The sequence below is a fragment of the Adelges cooleyi genome, unplaced genomic scaffold (assembly GCF_023614345.1).
Source record: "Adelges cooleyi isolate 19-005CV unplaced genomic scaffold, UGA_ACOO_1.1 ACOO_flye_CR_arks_rails_tigmint_CR_PRNA_306, whole genome shotgun sequence".
Lineage (NCBI taxonomy): Eukaryota > Metazoa > Arthropoda > Insecta > Hemiptera > Adelgidae > Adelges > Adelges cooleyi.
Genome location: NW_026095977.1, coordinates 2,176,323 through 2,200,912, shown reverse-complemented (window position 1 = coordinate 2,200,912; position 24,590 = coordinate 2,176,323). Strand labels below are relative to the sequence as shown.

Sequence of the window (24,590 nt, the reverse complement as noted above, 5' to 3'; positions counted from 1 at the left end):
ATTGTTTTTCACAATAAAACATTATTGGCAGGCTTATGGAATACTATATGTATAAATATATATATATGGCGCGTCTAACCAGCTAAAAGCAATTTTTGAAAATTATCTCAAACAACAAGTTCTTCAACAGGCGAACCAATCAAGATTTCACCAACGCAGTTTGAGTTAGCTATAATATATTTATTCGATATTCAATTATAGTTTTACACACCATGTAATATAGTGTGGCCAACATGTTTTCCAACAATGTCTTTTAGCTGGTTTTGAAAGTAGACCTTCAACTATTAAGTCAGTGATAGGATGATTGTATAATACACAAAATGGCAAATCACAGAGATGCTGTCTGGATTTATTTATTCCAATCTAACCGTATCAAGCTACATATATTAATTAATTGTCGTTGTCTTACAACAGTCTGTCTACTGTTATACGTTTCTTATCGTTTACCTGAATAAATATATATAAAATTTACAAGTTGAAATAATGTACTCGTTTTAGTTTATTTTACCATTTTCCAAAAAGCGACGATCAGATAAATATCAATATTATACCTTTTTTTTCTTCATTGTAATTCGATTATTTTTTTATTTGATTTTATAGGTAGTCGTATATTTTGTGTACCAAACAAAATTAAAAACTAACTAAAATATAGGATCTCAACTGTAGTAGCAATAAATATTTACTAAATCGATAACAGTTAGTTGAAAAAATGCAATTAAAAATAATGGTAATTAACAAACATAACTAATAATATTATTGTACTTAATCAAGTATTTTCAATTATTAAACTGGTACAAAGGTTATGCCGCAGACATTTTTAGATAACTACTGTGTACTGTGAAGGCTAAAATCTTGAATAAAATAATAATAATAATAAATACTATTAAACAAAAGGAACGCAGAAAGACACGATTAACAATAGCGTCTTCTCGATGGTCGTTTTCTTAGCTGGTTATGGATTTTTGACTTGTGTGGAATGTATATTGCAATAGAATGTAATTATCGTTCACAACACAATAATATAAGTCAATGAATCGAAATCTATGTAATTAAACATTGTAAATTCTACTGTCGACGTATCTAAGAAGGCGACTACGGTAAAGTAGAAATATTGTCAGCGACAAAATAGTATATTTAACTTATAGTATACTTAATCTAGTAGTAGGTATGCTTTAGTTCAACCACTCTCACAACTCTATTGTCAACCCAAAATACACTTGGCCGGTTTATACTGTACTCGGTATAAATTGCACAATATGGCAAACTATGCCAAATGGTACTTTTTTTACAAGCTAAGTTTACTCTGAAAAGTAAAAAAAAAACTTCTCAAGGTCTACGCGATAAGCTTTGTAAATTGAGACACTCGACAAAAGTAATATGTTAAATGTCGTTGCTTACTTACTTGTTAGCTTACTCAGTACATCATTTTGGTGTATTTTCGTTCATTTTACAGTTTATTTGTAAAATTTAAACACATCACGTTCACGTCTCAAACGTTTTTCGTGAAAAGTAGTATTTTTTTTTTTATTTGCTTAAGTAATAAAAATAATAATTTTAAATTTTGATTTTCCGCTTCTGCGCTTTCCCATTGCACGTCAGACCGTATGCCCTTCACAATGCTTTCTTATTAAAAAAATTGTTTCTTACCCGTTTCAAATCCATTTTTCCGCTATAGACTAAGTATATCTTATACTATAACATATTTATACGTCATATAGACTATAAATGGAATTAAATTGATGAATGGATAAAAAAAGATCTAGAAGGAATTACATGGCACTAATTGACAGCCTTCTGATAGGTAGTGTAATTGGTCGTTATTAGTAATGGTATCTCAGAGGTTCAGTTCAGGGATAGAAAACGTTTTTTTTTAAAACAAGTATACGAATCGAAAAATACAAACAAATTATACTCATTGAAAGCGAAATTTGAAAACTCAACAAATAACTTTGAGTAAAAATTTAAATATCGACGTTTGCGGTCCTACTACAGAATTGGTAAAATTTAGACAAAAGAGAACCCGTTCTAAGACTGAAATCTCCAATATTTTCCTTGAACAAAGACATTGGATCATGAACAGCCGATTTTCTGTCTCTTATCAGCTGATTCTCTTATCAACCCAGTCTCTTATCAGTTATCAGCCGTTCAAGATTTTCCCTCGTCCACGCTATTATAACTTTCACATCTCCTCTCTTTGAAGTCCTCTTGTTGCCCATCCCTCCCCTTAGGAGGGAAGCTCTGCTCTGAACAATACTTTTGGGTAATATACCTAGTGTGGAAAATCGCCTATCCAGCAATATTCACTGTTGAGTGTGGTCGTCAAACGCGCGTTCACCTTTGTTTTTATGACGGCTCACTATACACATATACCAATGGGTTTGTACAAAATATATAGGTATATTAAATTTTGAATTACGACCAAGGTCAAAGCCGTTGAAGCGAAATCGCTTTCGAAGGAAATCCACCGGTACAGGTCGTCAGCGAGGGGAACATGGAAAACGACCTCTACGCGCTGCCGACTTCTGTGGAGGAGACTGCCAAATTAAGATAAAAAATGTTTTCAAAATTACCGCGATTAACGCACTTTCCTCTGTATTATATCCGTGAACGACGCCATTGGGCGTACAAGGAAAACGCAAGATGTATAATAAGAAGGGGAAAACCATTCTGAGTAGCTAAACAAACCGAAAAAAACCCCCCAAAAATGTGGTCTTGTCAAAACCGTCAGTTTCCAAGAAAAGTGCGCATCTCTTTCTGTGGGTCAAACACAAAATCTATAAAAATTACAATTCCAAAACAGACAAAACAAATAATATACCCAACTGTTTTTTTTTTTGTGAAAATCAATATTGAACTGCGTTTGTAACACATTCATTTGTTGTGATCTATGACACACAATATGTCAATCGACGAATAATGGCACAATTATTATTCATGACCAATTTTACACATAGTGTCGCTAATGTGAACAATACATTAACTCATAAATTGGTACCACGTTGAAAAATAATTAATTATTAAATATCGCATACTGATGATTCGTACAGTAATGTCATATACAGTATTGATAAGTATTAAAATTAAAAAAAAAAATTCCTGAACTTGGCCGTATCAGAAAAATAAAAATAAAATGTAAAGTGGTACAAACACCTCATTAGTTTTTTGATTAACAAGTTGCTAAGTATATCTTCATTTAAGACTCGAGTAAAACAAAAACTAATTTAAATGTGTTTTGAGGAAAGTTTAAAACATTTTCATGGCTTGACTCACACGCCATATTCAAATGGTAAACGCAATTAATAAAAAAAAGGTACTATTATGTCAAACAAAGTAAACTTGTGGTGAAACGTTTTTAAACAGTTCAAATTGTTCTCTTGGATTTAATTAAAGGTGTTGAAAATCGGTAATTTAAACCGTTGCGCAATTTGTCGATGGAAGAGAAGTTTTGAGAACATTTTCTCGCTATCAAAGTATAAACTATGTAGGAACGTTGCTCGTTATAACAACTAAGTACAGCTAAGGTAGTTCAAAGGCGATGCGGGTACAATATTGATGAGCCGTGAAAATAGTATCCATCCGACGACAACAAAGGACATTAAGAGATAATGGTTTTGAAAGTTTCTTATTATCACACAGCTGTTTCTGTTCACGTCGAATCTGAAAACCTTTAGCCTCGACAAACGCGATTGTTTAACAGTGTTCGACGATTTCCATAATGGATTAAACGGTTTCCATCGATAAGGTGGAACTATACATGGCGATTTTTTCATCACAAGTGATTGTATTTTTATATTATAATGTTATTTCAATTTTCGTATTCTTAATTTATAAAGTTAATCAAATATAATATACGTTACCGTTTAAGTTTCAAAAGTTGCCATTAAAAAAAAACACTAATTTGAGAGGGTGGTTAGAGAACACAAAATTGTGGAAAATTTAGATCAAATTAAATTAAAATACTAGGGAAAAAATTTAATTAATTTATTAAGCCCAGTGAGATAATGAGTGGGCCATGATAAAAGAATCACCTTGTATAATATATCTGTGTAAAAGACAAAATATAAGTGATAAGAGATAACAAAATCACCGTGTATATATCTGTGTAAGAGACAAAATATAAGTGATAAGAGATAAGAGATAACAAAATCACCCTGGTGGATGAAGACAAAGAAAGGAATCACAAGTGGGGCTTTTTATTGCCCGCCAAGACGACAGTACAAGTATATTGTAAGACATCCCAACGTAGAAGATGATGTTTTAAATTACTCTATTATTGTATTATCTTGGCGCATAGAAAAATAAAAACACACGGTCAAATGCGCAACTCGCCAGTTTCGGATAACGTACTTAAATCGGTTTAAATTGGTTTGGCTGACGCGTTTGGTATTTTGCAAAACAACATTTCGAAAATAACAAACGAAGTTACGTCCAAAGGGTGTGCCTAAGTGGTCACAAAAACACTTTTTTTATGTAGTATTGTACGACAGCAGTCCGGATATTGAGTGTAATTTATTTTCATCTATATCTGAGACGCGGACAAAAGGCTGCTTAGGACAACCTCGGGCAACAAAAACTCATATTCCATACAATACATGCGAATATTAAACGTTTGATTAGATTATTTTCGCAGTGGGTATTTACAATCACAGAAAACCACAGTTGTCTAAATTAGATTAAGAAGCTCACACATAGCAGCGTCACACGTCATTTAACCGCACAATAACACATAATCAGTCGCCCGGCGGGTCTTAAGCACCGCTAAAGCCTAAGTTGTCTAAACAAATAAAACACTACAAATGCAATATAAAACTATTTCCAACCTTTAAAAAAATTTGTCAAGTGCTAATATATCAAAGTCTTTATACATTTTTTTCTTTTCGAGCCCTAAATTATTGGCAATAGTATTTTTTTCGTTACTAGTTCTTTCCTGTTTTTTAATATAAAAATAATATTAATAATGTAAAATTTATACTTTTAAACGAATGTGTTTAAAATTAATATTTAGGTATGCCTTAAACAAATTTGAATATAAAAGAAACGGTAATTTTTCTGAAATACGGCGCTTGCAGCCGATAAAAATCATTTTAAAAATCTGAAAAAAACAAAGAAATGATTTTTTACCCAATCAAGTAGTTGGAGAAACAGAAAAAACATTTTGTATTAAGGGGTTGAGGAATTTTTTACTCTTTAAAAACTCATCAAGCTCCAATGAAATTTGTGTAAATCTTAAAAACGATTCTTGGGGGCTATACCTCATTGGTTACGATAGGAAGACTGAAAGAATTTAAAAGGAATTTAATACATGAAAACAATTCTTATTATTTTGCTCTCCTGTTTAGTAATTAAAACACAGTGACTAATTTTATTTCCAATTTGTAAGTTACATCGACAGCTTTTAAACAGCAATTTTTTATTTAAATTCTTCAGATTTTTAGAGCTTTAAATCACATCTTTAAATAGCTTAAATTTTATAAAAAATGTTCCACAAAAATAAATTGTACAACTACTCGGAATTCTTCAACTAGTATATCTGATACCACTTAATAGCATCAATTTATAAATAGTCAACACTACTATAAAATGCAACAGTAAAACGTTTTATCTAATAACTAAATATTTTTAAGTTTAGAACTCGGGGGAAATAATTTATTTTAAGTTTTACATGTATAAATTAAATGGTTTAACCTTCAGTTTGGCGTTTAAAAATTTGTCATTTGTAGTACAGAGGGAGTTATTCATATTAAATATGTAGACAATTTTAAAACAGTTATGTTATATTTGTAAAATTATATAATCAATTATTTTTAGATTGTAGCGGTTATTAATCTATAATAAAATATTTAACTTTTTTTTAAAGCTGTTAAATAAACAATTTTAACATGTAACATTTTTACAATGAATTTTGATTTAAAAAATGTATTTGTAAGGCATAGTTGGGCAAAATTAACTGAATTTATTATTAATTTAAATAAAAAGATAATATTTTACTCGAATAAACAATTATTGAAATTGTTGTTTGACCTTAAAACAAAAAATAAAACAATATTGCAAGTAAAATCCTATAAAATCAATATGATAATTTCTTATTGCAAAAAATGTTAGTTGTGCAGAACAACAAATTGAATTTCGAATACTTCAATTGAACCGTTTTCTTTTTTTACAACTCTACAAGTTTTCTAATTAATTGCATTAAGTATTGACAAGAAACTGCTTTAAAACAACACAATAGTTGTTAAACGCGGTTTTCAAAAATAAATCACCTTACCGAGTGTGTTTTTTTAATTTTATTTCATAATCGAAACGACAAGCGGTAATTATCCAATTATAAAAATTGTACTTAACTGCGTCTCGATGAATCCGATTTGGTCTCAATGCAAAGGTTTAACAAACTTGTAGACGGCTTCTAAAGATTAAGATGAAGCCTCGGTTTAGTATTACATATCTAACATGACGTCATGTACATTTTGGAAGAATATCAAAAATCGGTTGTTTGAGTATGTATTTTATAATATTCTGCTAAAACCAATTCCAGAATTATTACAAGCTCCGACCATATTATGCCAGCACTTGGGATAGGATTCGACTAGATTGCTTTTAACCTGTTCGGAATTGATGTCTAGCAATAATTACTTGGGGTCGCACACCATACCAGACCCAACCAGATTGGATTAACTTTGAAGGTCACTGTTGACCTTTGTGGACTTGGCACGAAAAGTATTAAAAGGATATTATGATCGTTCACGAGTAAGTGTTTTTTTTTTTTGCTTCGATAAAAATGTATAACAATGCGCTTTTGTGTGGCGACGGTTCCATCAAGACCCTCCGCCTTTTTTTATTCTAGTGTAAGGTTAGGTTGTCAAAATGTTGTTGAACAATACGGTAAACAGGAAACGGTATTAAGTGTGACTGACGGCTGTTGCCACACACATGTTTGGTGTGTGTGCTCGAATGCAGTTTCAATTTAATCCCCAGGTGCGCAATGTGTGCAATAATTGATAATAGCCTTTAGATTGTATTGTTTACATTGGCTTTATTGCGATTTAAAACAAATCACGAGTAAAAAAAAAATCTCCAAACGACAGTTAAGAAAATGTATACCATCTGAATTTTCGATTGCTGAGATGTTGCCGAGAAAGCAAAGGCTGTTGTTTTCTTCTAAAAACCGCTATCAGATAAATTTTGAGCATGTAATTTAGAAATTTAGCAAAGTCATATTATGCCAATGAAAAGTATGTCATTCTTTAAGGGGTTTACTCGGTTTCAATGAGAAGGCCAAATGGTGAATTTATAAACAGCTATTGACCTAACAAAATAATTAAATTACCAATTATTCAACTAAAATTAAATAAATAATTAAAGATCATAGGTACACCTTAAAGGTCTAGGGATTCTAATTATGTTGTCAATAACTTGGCTTAATAAATTTAGAAAAAAAAAATTGAAATTAGTCGACAGATGAAAAAAAATTGAACAATCAGTGAACTAATTTCCTAATAAAATATCGATTATAATCATTATTAGTTGATGTACTATATAATATATGTATTTTTTTAAACATTATAATAAGATATTTTATTTATTTTTCTCATTTCGAGTTTGCCATTCCAGAGAAAACAACGATGACTGCCAAAAACAGCGATACTGTTTATATTGTTTATGTATTTTTTTTTTAGTATAACAGATGCACGGGGAGAACATTATCTCTCTTAACTTGCCTCTACTGAGAATTATCCTGTACAATTTATTTAAAAGTGCATAGTTTAGAAAAATAAATATCAGAGATGGTGAGGATAAGGGTCCACTGAAGCCTCAGCTATTATTTTTTTTTAAATATGAAATTTGGAGCCAGGCTACAACCGGTAAATCCTACTTCATTTTTAAGCCTTTAAAATCAACTGTCAGCTATCAAGATTCTACATAATGTGTTTCAATGATAAGTAAATCTTGAATAATAATATAGTGAACATTTTTCAAACACTACACGTGGCATAAAAGTGAAAATAAAAAGACTTGCACATTACTCAAACGTTAAGCCAAATTAATACTACCTTCAAATCGTTACTTTTAATGTTTTTTTTTGTTTTACAGTATAGTAATATATTCTGGAAAAATGTGTAAACGATACAGCGACAAATTTTAGATATTTTCAAAACGTACATGTTTTAGCGCAGAATTTAATATTTCAAAAATGTCATGTACAAAATAGCGATATAACATTTTTTTAAAACACATTAAAATCATGTTTGTGTGTCAATATTTTGGAAATAATCACATTTTTTTTTGCCAAATTAATGGCTTAATACACCACATGGCTTATACACCACATGTCAGCCAGGCAAATTCTGATTTGGCCGAAGTCTTTAAAAACACATAGGTATATTAAAAATTCAAATAAGTCCATTTTTGAAACGGACAGCTATGCACCCTTTTGGCGGTGTCTGTTGGGTATAAACTCAATAGATAATAATAATGTAAATTTTGTGCACACTGACAAAATATGAACGCGATGCACATATTTGAAGTTCGTCTAGATTTAAAATTGGAAAAAACATAATTATCGCGCGGGCATTTAAAAATAAATAAGTTATTTTTCGTTTTGAATGTGTTCATTTGACTTTGAAGCGTTTGGCTGGTTGACAGGAAATTCATTGGCAAGACAATTGTACGCGAAAAAAAAGCATCGCCGCTTCTTAATATTAACTTAATATCCGTCACAAAGGCTTCGGTCGGTAGACCGAACAAAAAAAAAAAATTATATTTATCTTTGAATATTATATTATTTTAAAATGGCAATTTGTCGCGCTATTTTCTGGTCATCACAGGTGTGGCACAGACAACACAATATAATGACATGATTGTGGGTAGGTATTGGTTACAAGATTACCAGACTTCATTTATGGAGAAAAAAACACCATTTGCATTAAATTGTAGAGGACTAGTGTGCCACTTTAAATCTGATAATTAATTACAAATGTTAACTTTGTCATTTTACTAAAAGACAAAATGCAATTTTTAAGATTTACTAAAAGAACTTGCGTCACGACGGCAATTTCGCATACCACATTAAAGTGATGTATAAATAAAATTTAAATACAAAAAAAAATGTAACTTTTTAATAAACTATATTTGTGGATCGGGCCAATGGTACTTTTTGTGACTTTGGCACTTTGTATTAGTTTTTTTTACAAAACTATTAATATTATAGTTATACACAGTATATTTTATATTAAAAAGATTATAAATAATATTTATACACTCCATTTTATGTCACTGAGTGTCAAACGATAGATTCAAAACTAAAAATGAAATAAATTAGAAAACTTTTTTAATTTTTGCAAAGGAAAGAGAAAACTTTAAAGTTTTAATAACACTTATCAAACTACCGTTCAGACTAGATGGTTCCAAATATATCAAAAGTTTAAAAAAAATATATTAGTTTGTTTGTGGGTTTACGTTGACTAATATTGATAAGAAAATAACAAAAGAAAAATTGTTTTTTTGACTCTCTCAAATAGAATTCACAATGATCGTTTTTTGCTTAAGGCTATAGTTTTTGTTTATAAAATATGTCGGTACTTGTGTACAAAATTGTTTTTTAGTAAAAATTATTTTTCACTTAATAAAAATAAGTTTTAATAATTGTTTTTTACATTTATTGCGCAATACGATTCTTATTTTGCGTTATAAAACAATATTTAGGACATGATTAAGCTTCAGTATGCGAATCGAGCCTGGTTTAGTTTGGTCCTAACCACGTCTGAACCATATTATGAGAAAACGGTTTCAAATTATTTGGAAAAAAAAATGGAAATAATTAACACCTTGCTATAACATGGAGTCAGAGGGTGACTATAGTAGTTTTAATGTGACATAAACAGTAGGACTATAGTAAGTGTGCCTATTGAGAAGATGAAAAATTACCGTTCAATATATCGTGATAAGATATCAATGATAAGATATCAATGATAACAGTATGTTGAAAAAAACAATAATATTTCAAGACAAAGGGTAAAAGCTTAACAACGGGGACTTTTTATTTTATTTTTGTGTTGCCATGCCGGTTTTAGTCCTTCTGTTTACTTCACTATCGCATACAATCTGATTCAATATTATATTGCAAGTTTATCTCTTTACATTATTGTGATTATTGTAGCGAGCGGATAACAACGTCAGCGCTTCGGTGGTGAGCTGTGCTCTTCGCCTGACCTGTTGTTATTTATTTACTGTTAACTCTGGTACAGATTATATTATTGCAGATTCATTCGATTAACCTTGACGAATTAATCGACAATTACCGGCACTGTGGTGTTAGGCTAAAAATAACCTCCGCTCAATAAAAGGGCCATATAAAAATGGTCCCTGTGCGTAGGTACATTAATATTAATGGTAAGGTCACCGGCAACGATGCACGTACACGCCGTCACGGTCATACACAATAGGTACCTAAACCGAGGGGGATTCGTAAAAAATAATAATAGTAATAAAAAACATCATTCGAGCTATACGCACATCGTATAGTGCGTACCTACAAAGGGACTCTATAACTGGTAGAATTAAAAAAAAAAATTCCAAATTATACTTTTCCTCGAAGGAAACACATTGCAACATGAACGTGTCTTATGACACTTTAAAGCCCAGATGTCTTATGACTTTGCAAATTGTTTTTACTGAAATCAGAATTTTACTCCAAATGCGATATAAATTTGGATTCGCAAAGACTACATTTCGAATCAGCAAACTTATATTGTATAGATTTGCATATTTGACGGCACGACAATATGAGCAAAAGTATTAAACGAAAATGTTGACTATAAAATACTGTCCAACGTTTCTAAAATAATCGCTATTGTTAAAAATACCTTTTTAAATATTTTACATAATATATTTATAATGATATTTATGTCATGTTGGCAAAATTGCATATTTTATTAATACATTTATGGTCATTAACGTCCATCATTCCCTTCTCGTCTCGCATGTCCACACTCTCTCCTTTGTGCCACACACTGTTTCGACAGATACTTAAGACATATTTGTAAAAAAAAAAAAATTATAATGATAACAGTCTGTACTTACATGGCATTTTTCAGCTTTTGGTTAACGAGCCGACTCATGATCCAGAACGGCAAAGTCCTGAAGGACGAAGGGATCCACGGTTAGTCGCTGTTCAAACGCCTAAATTCAACAAAAGCAAAAATCAAAATGGTAATTGGCAGTATAAAAAAAAAATACTACTAAGATAACAATGTTAAAACACCCAAAAAAATCAGTAGGTATGTTTTTTTTTTTTTTTTTTGGTAAAATACAATTAAAGATCTTGATCGATATTGAAATATTCTAAAAACGTTTTGTTACTTGTATAAATAGTATAAATAAGTTATGGTACCAGCCGAAAGTTAAATTTTAGTTAATATATTATGCAAATACCTAAACATTTTGAGAGGAGGGAAAGGAACTCGTCGTTTTTAAACATAAAATCAGAATGATTTACTCCAAAATTAAAAACGAGGAATACATTTAAATAATGATGGGTCCTTCCATGCCAAATCACCTAATGTGTGTGCGAGTGGATTTTTGAAATGCCTCAAACTTACATATCCTATGCAAATAGTTCCATAAAACCGAAAAAGTGAAGAGAAAATTTTTTTAAAATTTTTTTTGGACTTAGGCGATGCTATATTCCGGAAATTTGTTGTGAAACCCTCTCGAGTTCACGATCACGTTACTGAATGACTAATTATGATATCGTAATGAAACTTTCACTAAACAATTTTAATCTAAGTGTTCTACTTCATAATGTACTTGAAAAAAATTTTTTCAAGTTTTTGAGTACTTAAAAATTGAAAATTGTATGAATTTCATTCTTTTTTTTACTAACTTAAGGTCATAATTTCAAAACATTTTTTTTTATTCTGATACATCATACTATACTTGTTTGATTCATAATTTTTTTTGTAAACCTTAAATTTTGTGCATTTTACTAAAAAGTGGTATATTGAAGAGCCTATAACTTAACTAAAATTCCAATATTTACACAGCACTTAATTATATGTATGAAGAACATTTGGTAAACGTTTTGTAATGGAGACTTTTTTTTACAAGAAGCTGTGAGACTTTGAATTTCTCATTATTGTCCTACAATACAAAATTTGATAAATTCAAAATCCTACAGCTCCTAGTAAAAAAAAGTCTCAATTACAAACCTTTTACCAAATGTTCTACATACATATAAGTGCTGTAAAAATTTCAGATTTTTTGGTTCTTGTCATAAAAAGTTATAGGCTTTAAGTATAGCACTTTTTAATAATATGCCAAACTTTGAAGTTCCTCGTGCATCACAAAAATGTATATAAATTAAAAAATGTAAGTAAAGCCTTTTGGATCAAAAAATAGAATAAGTTTGCTGGTTACTGAAGAATAATTTTTAGGACAAAAACAATAAGTTCTAATTACCGGCATTTTTCCCTCTTATACTTGTAAAATAAAATAGATATTAATAAATAATAATCACCAATATGATATAAAATAAAAATATATTTTGTAGATATTATAATTTGAACGGAAAATATGAATTATTAACTTTACCTGTCATATTTTTGCTCTAAAAGACTTAAGTAATTTCAATTTTCTAACTTAAAAATAGGAAAAAAAAGATCACGAATTTTTCAAATAAAAACCCAAATGTACATACTGTTTAGCCCTGAACAAGTCTTAAGAAGTATACATTTATAAGTGCCGTACAGGGTAAACATTTGACTAAAAATACTTTTTTTTACCCATACCACTAATAATTTCAGTTGTAAGACAATACAAGAAGGTAACACATAAAACATAAAAAATAGCCACATTTCAAAACTGCCACAATCATTGCAATCACAAATAATTAGCAGATAGAAAACACTTTGGGTGCGATAACTCGATGGAACGCAATTAAGATTTTATCATATAAAAACTCTACTGGCCAAAATTCGCGAGATAACAAAAAAAAAAACACTAAAAGATATTATATTTTTAAATCATAATTTCAATAAGACGTACAGTAAAAATAACGACACAAAACATTTAATAATAATTCATTTATATTTCCAAGCATTCAGACTATTGAGAATTTATGGCACATGAATGTCGATTAAAATACTTTAAACGAGTACACACTGGTAATTAATATCAAGTAAAAAAAAAAACTTGTACTAATAATTCAAACATGTGTTTGAATATTAAATAATTTATTTATAAAACATCTGTTTAAATATTAAAATTGTCTGAAAATACTTGATTTTTTTTTTCAATTTTGGCAAGTAGAAAAAAATAAAGAAATAAGTCATTAGATTCAATTTTTACATCATCATTAAGCTGAATAATCTAGCTGAATCGGTACACGAGGCTTGAATTCCAAACTAATAGTCCATAAGAATCAATTGCAATTAAAATGGTTTTGTGTATATTATGTTGCCTATCTAAAGCCCCTAACCGTTCTTCTAGCACTAATATCGTTTGATAAGTAATACATTTTTCCATGTAATTTTAATCACACCTATTACAGTTATCATTGTAAATATGTATGTATGTAGAAAATTCTGTTTTAATTGTTATTGATTTCTACTATAATAAAAAAATATAGCAACTCGTTTGGGACGATTAAAAAAAATACTCGCAGTTAGAAAATATAAAAAAGGATGGAATTCAAATATGTGTGTCTTAAAAGGATAAAAAAGATTATGGAATAGGTATTACTATATTACTATTACACGTCTTATGTGCACATCATGTTTTTCTCAGTGTATGTAGTATTGTTTTTTGTCTGCATCACCCTGTATATAATTTTTAGTGGATTCAAAAAATGTACATGTTTTTTTTTTAGCTGTTTAATTGTCAAATTTTCGGACGTTCGAATTGATTGAAAATGCTGAAAACCAGTTGTTGTTAATTTATACGACACTTGAACGTGATCAATTCTGAGATTTAAGACTTGTCCCGCAGAAACCTGAAAAACAAGCATGTGCTTGCGGCGGGTTATTATTACTTGTTTGATTGTGTTTAAACGAGAAATGCATCGTCAAGTCGAAATAAATGAACACCATTCAAAACGAAAATCTACCATGAAAATATGTCCAAGACAGATTTTTACACTTGAGCGATTAAATACAAAACACAAGTCCTTAAAAAATGATTCAACAAATACCAGAGAAATAATATTGTATTTGAATTCAATTTGATTTGATATATTTTAGCAACTGGTATTCATGTCCAAAAGTATGTTTTAAACCTAATTATTTTTCTACTGTAATAAAAAAAAAAAAAATACTTTTTACTTATATTTAGAATTGAATATAAATTGTGTAATTATTGCTATTGTTTTCATACATAAATTATAACTAAAAACAATTTAATTTACCAACGCAGGAAAAAAATGTGTACTCAAGCAACAAAAATATGGAATTTCGAATTTACAGTCGTTTACAGTGTCAACCATAAAGACAAATTTGATAAATTATGTATAATCCATACTGCTTATAATATACTGCTATAATCTATACTGGGTTTGGTCGAAAACAAGAGTTTTTTATTCTATTTACTTTGGTCAATTCAGAACAGGTTTCAGAATTAGCGTTGTTTTTATTTTTTAAACGCAGAAAGACAATTATAAAGTTCTGATTTTTGTTTTGTATGTTTATATTTAATGTTGGAGATGATTTAAAGTCGGATTTTGTGCGAGAAAATCCTATAAAATTGAGTTTAGATCCAAAACAAAAAGCACTTACATAGATTAATAGTCACATATTAACAGGACAAGCCCAGAATTGTCAGTACAGTATCGTTAAAATTAATAACTACAAAACTATAACTGTAGTAATTTAATTTAAAGTTGAAAAAGTTTATTGGCACACAAAAAAAAACAAAGAAAAAGAAAAATGATAAACAACAAGAGAAGGTATAGGCAGTTTTCATTCATTACACGATTAAGAGGAAACTTCAGGAAGTATATATATAGTTCATTCAAATAGTCTCAAAAGTTTCGAGTACAATATTAACAATTCAGAACTTTTAAGTTTGTTTTGTCTGGGTTTGTGTTAAAATATAATAAATCTTTACGTTAATTCTGAGAGTGAACTTGACGGTGCTTAAGTAGTGCTTTTGGAGACAACAAAATTCTGGTTCTTGTTCCAAGAAAGTACAAGTCAAATTTTGAGATAAGAGTGATATTTTTGAAAAACATGCTGAATTACAGTTAAAAGGAAAAAACCAGCTGGGTTGTATTTTTATTACCAGCTCACAATAATTTATGGACCACCACTGGCAGCTATGTGCAAAAGCAATAAAGGCGCCCTTGGCCCTTTCGACCTTTGTGTGGTTCGATTTTCTCAAGGACCAAATTGCGTGACTTAAATCCCAATCTTGCCAGTCTCGTTAAGATAACATCATTATTGTTGGATAAAGGAACGTTTTTGCCTTCGCTGCCGTCAGACACAAAATTGAGTTAAGTCTTTTGGTCTTTGCGGTTAAATAAAGTAATTTATCTTGTCGAAAAGTGTGTTAAAATTTTGAAAAAAAAAAACATACTTTAGCGAGAGACGAAATGTTTCAAAAAAATATCGTTTACAAAATTCTGTATAAAAATATTTCCACGATTTTAGTTAAGTATATTATAGCTGTTATAACTTGTGCTTAATATTAATGAGAAAACTGTCCTATATTATAATTTTTAATATTAAATTAATACATCAATATATTGTTATATAAATAATATGTTTTAACGCTAAATGTGCTTTAAAATTATTCAATGTAATTTAAATATTGGAAATAGAACAGCATTTTTTTAATAACATTTTTTAAACATATATATAATTTCGCGTCAAAACATTTTTTAACTTTTCAAGATATATTTGACAACATTATTAAACTTGCATAGCATTTTGATTGATACTAACATTACATCTCCTTCCAAAGTATGAATTTCTAATGCCAACACACATTTTATTTTTTGCATGGTAATCGTCTATTTTTCTAATTTGACCTTCTGAGTGTGTTAAAACGATTAGGAATGGGTAGAACTCGGGGGGAAATAATATTTATGGGCTTACTAACTTATTTAGTTAAAAATGAATTTAATATGGAACAATTTTTTTTAAACAAATTTAAATTGGATCAAATATTTGAAGGAAACGTCTAGTTGTAACTGATTTATAAAATAAACAATTTTTATTTTTAACAATGTAAATGGCTAACATACATTGAATATTGTTAAATTAAAGTCTAGAATTATTCATGCTTTATGCTTCCTGAGCATTTTTATAATGTTATTTTATTTTACTATATGTCTATAGATGTTTTTTTGGGAACTGGAAACTTTTTATTAGACTGTTCACACTTTTATTAACCTTGTATTTTTGGTTTACACACAATTTAGCAATGTCGATGCAGTTTTATTGTAACAGTTTCATTTTTAGCTGTGTAGAAGATTAGTTAAATTACTTAAGTAGTAATTTGTAATTGCTAATTAAACAGATTATTCAAATTTAATTTGTAACTTTAAAGAGAATAATCAATATTCTTAGAACTAGGCTCAAAAGTCGTGTAGAATATTTTGGGTTCTTTTTTTTAAATCAAAAGGATGTTTTAATTTGCTTGTAAGTTTGTACTTTATTTCCTTAATAACTATATAAATTGAATAACTCTTTTTACAATAAAACATTTACCTTATGGTTGGAATAAAGATCAAAATGGATACGTTTAATACCGTTTTTATTTTTATTTGCTGAATTCGAATCGGGTCTTTTTTTTTAAATTGCACCCATCATGTTAAATTCAAATTTTCTCTTGTGTTTAAGATTTAAAAAATTGTAATTTATGTAATTACTTGTAATTTGTAATAATGTTTAGTTATTGCATTGGATGATTTTAATAATAGTAACTAATAATAAGTCTAAATTGATCAATATTGATAGATTTGCACAATGTGTGTCAATTGGATTTTAAATTAAAGACATAATGGGCTAATTATACTTACTTCTGTGTAGACACAAGAAATATGTGAATGTATAATTATTTTTTAAATTAAGCAAAGAAAATTATCAACAGATAGATGTTCTAAAATTACATAATTAAATTATGTAAAACAACAGCGCTTAATTTAAATTTATAATTGCAGGTTAAGAACACTTAACATTATTGTAAACAATAGATGTTAATAATTAACATGTTTAGCATATTATTATTTTAACGTAAAATCTTAGACTCATCGAAGGCCGCTCAAGTATGTAAATTATCAGAAATTGTTTCAATTTAACTACATTACATTGTAGCAAGCTTAGCGTCAATTTTGTACAAACTATAAAAAAAAAAAATTTACAATGTTTATTTCCGCCATTTGCTCATGTTTTATTTTTAATATTGGACTAAATAAAATTCAGTCATAACTCATACTAGTTGTAATGTATTGATTATTAAAACTTATACTAGTATTAAAGGGTGTAGTCCAAACGTCATTTCCTACGTCATTACCTAATTTCCTTCACAAGAGCTCGCTATAATAACTTTACTACAAGTAAGGGTTCCACTTTTCTTCCAACAAACCAAAGACATATTTTTGGTTTAAGTCACAAATAATCACCAAATCCGTATTTCAAAAAATTATGCCGTATACTGTCACGGGTCGTACACAACATCACTGACGTCGACGATAACCAATAGATAATAGTAATAATGGCAGTTGTGAAGTCAAGACCTCTTGCTTTAAATAATAACAATACATTTTTTTTTTTAATTTAAGTATATCAAATTTGATATGATGTGACATTTTGTAAAACACCCTCTAACGATTAAAGTGTTTAGGTTTACTACCTACTTAACATAATGAGATATCAAATTTATTTAGTTATGAATTGTGACGTAGCTAATAAGTTAGACAATGTAAATTAAATATAATATGGTTTTGTATTTATAATTTTTTTTTAATTTAAAAATAAAAACCATCCGCCGCAATTTCTATTTGAGTAATAATTAACTCTTTGAATAGTAACATATTTATTTAAGACATTTTTTTCAGATAATTTAATTAAAATGTATTAAATTATATTATTTTAGAGTTTGTTTAAATAAATAAATATTTAAGATAGCAACTCGTTATTTATTAATATACAATTTTGTTTTTTTAATTTAATTTGTTTAAACATATTTCATTTGAAAATATAATTTGGATCTTTATGCTAACAAATTTAGATAAGTTATTATTTAAAAATAAAATGAATTTAATTATTATTGTCCAGGTCTTTAAATATTCATGGTTGGTTTTAATTAAATTTGTTTTAAATTAGTTTAATATGCAAATTTTACAAGACTATAATAATTGAAATACTGAAGTATTTTCTTACTGTTGACAGTTTAATAAAAAAGGTTATTAACTAATTAACGCCATACCGCAACTAAATAAATAGTTAGCCATAAACTACAGTCTGTAAAATTTCACAAATGTGTACTTGGATAAAATATAAGTACAATAATACATAAATTTTGTTATCATAGTTTCAAAATTAATTTGGAAAAAGAATCCATTTAATAGTTTGTTAATAGCTTTTACTTTTCATACTTTAAATAATTGTAAATTCCTAATAGACAACATTTAGATAGTTTAGAAAAAATTTTAAAACAAATAAATAACTAATTAAATACAAGTACTGTAGTATTTGCCCAACGCCAAAGAATAATTAAATTGTTGTTGCAAACACAAAGCATTTTAATAGCAAACATTTATATTGTGGAATAATGCGGTTCAATAAATTGAGCAAATAGAATTTAAAGAAATAACTTCTGTTCTTATAATAATCAGTTATAGAATAGCTTAAGCTATTCGTTAGACAAATTTTCAATTCCAAAAACGTATTATTCTTACTTGCTGCAAATAATCAATTAATTTTTATCAACTAAGAAAATCGGATTAGGTACAAAGGAACACAAATACATTCACTCAAATTACGTGCACTCACACGATGGTTATAATTTTTAGGATAATTAAAGAAAATTAGAAAATTGTGTAAAGACAATTAATAAAAAAATACTGACAATCTCTTATTATAAAAAAGCAATAATTTTTTGTGAAATGAATGAAGCGCCACATTATCGACCATCCGTTTTAATTTTTGTCGAAGAAATTTTAACGAGTTTTGAAATTTGCGCTCTTGACGTAATCTAATCGTACCAAACTAGAAGACGAATAATTATTTTATAACAAACTTCATCGACGGATGGTTTTACTAAATACACACACAGACGCTTAGACGTGCCGTCTGTCGGGATTATGACCGATGCCGATCGGCAAGGAATCTACAAAGCCGCAAAAACATTGTCCGCTTAAATCCAGCGAGCCGGCGGAATCCTACCGGTGGAACCAACGCCTGGACAATCGTACCTGCTGTCGGGTTGACGGTGTCCGACCACGGACGGCGCGACGTGTACCGCTCGTGGACGACGCTTGTCCACGCGGCGCTGAAAATGTGGTGGTGGCTGGCCGACGTGGAACACACGGTTGGCCGGTACCGAGCACGCGAACGACTGAATGCCAGCAATGCGGCGGCGGCGACCGGCCACGGCGATACGGGGTTGGAACGGGCCGGGTGGTTACCGCGTGTGGCGGGCGGTTCAGGGGAGGGTGGCCCGTAATAAGCTTGAAAAAAATTGCAACGAACCGCTTAAGCTGCAGCTGCTCTGGCACTTGGTAGCAGCGGCGGCGGCAGCGGCGGCTGTGACAAAGGGTCAAGGTCGAAATCCCGCACATGTGCAAAACTTTAATGTTGTAATAATAATAGTATTATAGTGGTGAGCTACAGCCGATGGACAAGACGAGGCTCGCCCCGACCACCGAACTATGATATGATAATAATAATTGATAACACCCGATAAAGGCCTTATCACCGCCGCAGAAGGGTCACTTTCAACGTAAGTAAAAATAGTGACGGCCATTTTGTAAAGTCTATATTTTAGTATTACCGTTGATACCTACCATTATACTCAAGAGTCAAGATTATGTTATTATATCTAATACCAACAATTTTAAATAATAATGTACAAGCACAGAATAGACAAAATATATAGTATTAAATTAGTTAGGTATTTATTTTTTAAAACTATCCCTTCTTTTAATAAGAATTATTAAGATGTCCGAAAATGTTGTCCGTAAAGAATTTACTAGTGTTTAAAGTATGCAAAGTAGGTAAAGCTATCAACAAACTATTAAATGGATTTTTTTCCCCAAATTAATTTTAAAATTATCATAACAAAATTTAAGTGTTTAAATATTATTGTACTTATATATATTTTATTCAAGTACACATTTGTGAAATATTTATTGACTATGTATTATCGCTAAATATTTGTTTAGTTTCGGTATGGCGGTAATAAATTAATATAACCTTTTAGGTACAAATTAGTTAAATTGTCAACAGCAAGGAAATACTCCAGTATTTCAACTATCCTCTAAAATAAAAATGTAAGAAAAACCGTTAATATTTAGGTAAAGACTTAGACAATAATAATTACATTTATTTTATATGTAGATATTTTAAATAGCTAATTATTACTTAAATCAAAATTGCGCAAGACGTTTTTAGTTTTGTTTTTTTTTTTTAATTATAAAATAATTATAAGTATTATACATATTATACTGTATTTACAATGTCTACCTACGCACAATTTATAAGTGAGTAAATATAAATATGATAGAGTATGATATCGCAAAAAGTTAAATGCACTTTAATCGTTAGAGGGTGTTTTACAAAATGTCACACCATATCGAATTTGATAGACTAAAATTTAAAAATTTGTATTATTACTTAAAGCAAGAGGTCTTGACTTCACAATTGCAACAATTACTATTATCTATTGGCTGTCGTCGACGTCATTAGAGCGAGCTCTTGCCAAGCAAATTAGGTGTGTCTTATGAACTGCTGTTTGAACAACACCCTTTAATTAACATTAGTATAAGTTTTATTATTCAATACATAACAACTAGTATAAGTTATGACTGAATTTTATTTAGTCCATTATTAGTGTGTACATAAAACACGAGCAAATGACGGTAATAAACGATGTTAATTATGTTTTTTTTTTTTTTTTTGTAGCATGCTGTTTGTACAATATTAACGAAAAACTCACTACAATGTAATAGTTAAATTAATGCAAATGTAAATATTGTTTAGAAGCTTACATATTTTGGGGGTTAAAAATTCGAGTTGTTATCAAAACTAAGTTATAACGGTTTTTACATACATTTTTTTAACATAAAATCAACCTTTTATGTTTTAGCCCCAATAGAAAAAATGGTCCAGTGAAATATTATTTTTTAAACCGTTCAACAAACGTGGTAAAAAGTGATTTAACATAGACCAATAAATTTGGCAATTATTTAATGCGCATAAATGTATACAAACGTATAGTTCAATAGTAAAACCAATTTCCTTTTGTCAAATATTGCTCATAAAAAATATCCTTTAGCAACATCACACGATTATATTTAATTTTTTTTTTTATAATTATTTTTATAAACTATGTATATGAACTGACGTTACATCAAAATGTTGAGACGAAAAACATTTAAGTTATAAATAATTATGCAGTTAAGAAAACGCCTCTTGGCATTTGTAGGTAGTTCTAATCATGGTAAACTATCTCCACATGTTTAGTTTTAATTCTTAAATGTTTTAAAATCATTTTTTTGATTTTGTTAAACATAATATAAGATATTTTCTAGAAATTATATTAATTTGATATGAATCATAGGATAGCGTTTAATTTCAAAAGGTTTTTATTGATATTTTTGTCTTGCATTAAACCGACAATTTCTTTTTTTCCTCAATCTTAAATCATCTACACTTGAATATGGCCTAACTGATGACAATGTCGACATTTTCAGGATAGAATAGTATTTCAATTTATAAAAAACTGAATTTTATTATGCCAATAATTATAATTTAACATAACATAATATATTCATTCAAACGTTCACAATATTATTTGACAACATTTTTATAGTATTAGTTGTTTTCTGTTTGTTTTGATAGGTAGTGTCTCGAGGTTGTAAAAAATGATTAATCTCAATTTTTTTTTGGAGTTATCACCGAAAATAATAGAAGACAATAAATTTACTATATTAGTAATCAATAGTCAAGACTAGTGTTTTATGTACAGATATATTGACAAGTTAACTTGTAATAAAATCATTATACTAATTAGTATAATGATTTTATTGCTATTTTTTTAGCATATATTTTGTCCTTTAGCAATTACAATAAATCTATTAGTTCATAAAAAAGACTAGGCATATGTACAAAAAAAAAATCTTTATGTGATGATTAATAAATGTCGCTGCTCAAGCATAAAAAACTCTATAAAACCGATTAACACGTGTATTTGAATAAATTAAAGTACTTATTTTATTTTCTACAGCTAATCCGTCAAACAACATTTATCTGAACCATTAATCTAATTATACCTATACATAATTAATTTGTAAGTATGTAGATTATTATAATATATATATATATATAGGTGTACTTACTATATCAGATAATCTAATTATTATTTGATTGAATGAAAAACTTGGATCACGCTGCATAGATCTATATTATCTACTACTATTTATTAATTACTAATACCAAGACAGTAAAATATTTTATACAATTTTATTCTCTGATTAAATAATTAATAATATATATGTTTAAATGAATATTTTTTCAAACGATTTTTCTCACTCTAAATACCAATCAACGTACACATATTACATCACCGGAAAAGAGGAATAAAATTATACAAATGCGGTTTTAAGTCGACTGCTATCGAAAACGTCTAAAACTGAACAAGTTTCATCCGATTTTATGACTTTAACCTTGTACAAATTATTAACAAATATTCTATGTATATGACATAACAGCAAGTAAGTAGATGAATTTAATAAAATTCGAATTTAATTACTAATAATTGTCGTCCGTTTCAGATATGAATTTTAACGCATAATGGATAATAATTACAGATATATTACCGCCTAGAATAAATTGATTATACACGCATGTATTATAGTTTATAAAATTAAAACGTAGTAGGTATTGAGTGTTCCATTTTCAAAAATTCAAAGACCCCGTGGAAAATGTGCTGCATAAAATTTGTACCTATTAAGATTTTTAACATAATTTTCACAACAATTTCTTTATCAAAAAAACCGTTTTTCTTCGAAATCTGCACAAAAACCAAAACCAAAGTCTCAAGAAAAACGGTGTATTTTTTTAAAAATTCTAACTAGACATGATCCTTGATGATGGAACCAGAAGCCAACAAAAATGGAAACCGTGCTGAATACTGAAAACAAAAAATGTTTTTTTTACATTTTTCAGTTACTTGCAAATTGACAACAAGTTAACGATTTTGCAATAATTTATTTGATAAAGTTTACCAATGAATTTACAAAATTGTACAGATAAGTAAATACATGTAAATATCAGCTGAGTCTGCATAATAATTAATAGCTGATTATTTTAAAACAAATTACCCAATATAATTATATATAATATTCTAATCAGGCCATAGACTTTGGAATTTAAACATGCGTTTTAAGACTATTAAACAAAAATCAATTTTTCAGACGACCACTCGATTTAGTAAATTTTCACGATTTTCCTCGATAAATAAACGTTAGTCTACAAATTTTTAAAAGGTAAAATATTATGCATGTCTTAGAGAAATCTACTGAATTAAGTTGACTAGTCGGTTGGAAAATGTATAGCGTTGTAAAAAAAAACAACACTAAAAAAATATTTATGAGAAAACTATGAAAATCTTAAAAATTGCTAACATTTTGAGAAATAAAACCAAAGACACTGGTTAACGTTATAAACATGTATACAGTATAATATACCTACAATATTAAATAAATATTAATATTAAAAATCAACAAAAACCCCAATAATAACCAAGTGTCAATTATAGGTATAACTACAATGTATAAACAATTATTATTTTTATTCATGTTTTTGGTGTTTAGATCTACCTACAATCTAATTTTCAGAAATAAGTTCTGAAGTTTCCACCTCTTTTTAGGAAAAAGGGTTTATGATCATTTTTGGTTTGGCCAAATAAAATACTTACGATTTCTAAATTTAAAAAATGAACAATATTTGGTGAAATATTGTTTTACACTGAAAGGCCTAGTACTCTCAAATTATACCATTAACAATGTAGAATAATATACTAAAATTAGTGTGGAAACAATTATTAGGGTACTTAGTCTTTGAGTTTGACTACATGTTGAACTCATTCCAAATGGTAAAATAAAAGAATTCTCTAATTTTTTGTAAAACCCCGTTTGTTTTCGTTTACCAAAACAAAGGTATTGCATTTAAACATTTTTAAATATTGGTTTATAAAAAAATAAGTCACGAAAAGACACAAATAGTATGTTTCTTAAACGTAGTATTTAATTTGCAAGTTAAAATTATTTATAATAAATATGCGTAACACAAGACTATTAAAATAGATTATGCACATGGTGTTTCAGTTACAATAAAATATATGTATTATACACAAACAATGGTAATTAAAATTTTTAC

The 24,590-nt window shown here is 28.7% G+C and overlaps 1 protein-coding gene across 3 annotated transcripts in view; it reads right to left on the bottom strand.

Annotated features, from left to right (window-relative positions):
* LOC126839479 (trehalase) overlaps window positions 1-22,648 on the bottom strand; it is an 87,019-nt gene extending 64,371 nt beyond the window's left edge. For 2 of the 3 annotated variants that reach the window (XM_050574791.1, XM_050574795.1), the window contains exons 1-2: window positions 19,406-19,551; window positions 11,077-11,175 (exon numbers count right to left, since the gene is read on the bottom strand). In XM_050574791.1, coding sequence (XP_050430748.1) covers window positions 11,077-11,114 — 38 coding nt within the window. In that variant the 5' untranslated portion in view covers window positions 11,115-11,175; window positions 19,406-19,551. Of the gene's footprint in view, window positions 1-11,076; window positions 11,176-19,405; window positions 19,552-22,549 lie in introns of those variants that run through there. The other variant, XM_050574792.1, reaches the window with a different exon arrangement.
* Between the last annotated feature and the right edge of the window lie 1,942 nt (window positions 22,649-24,590).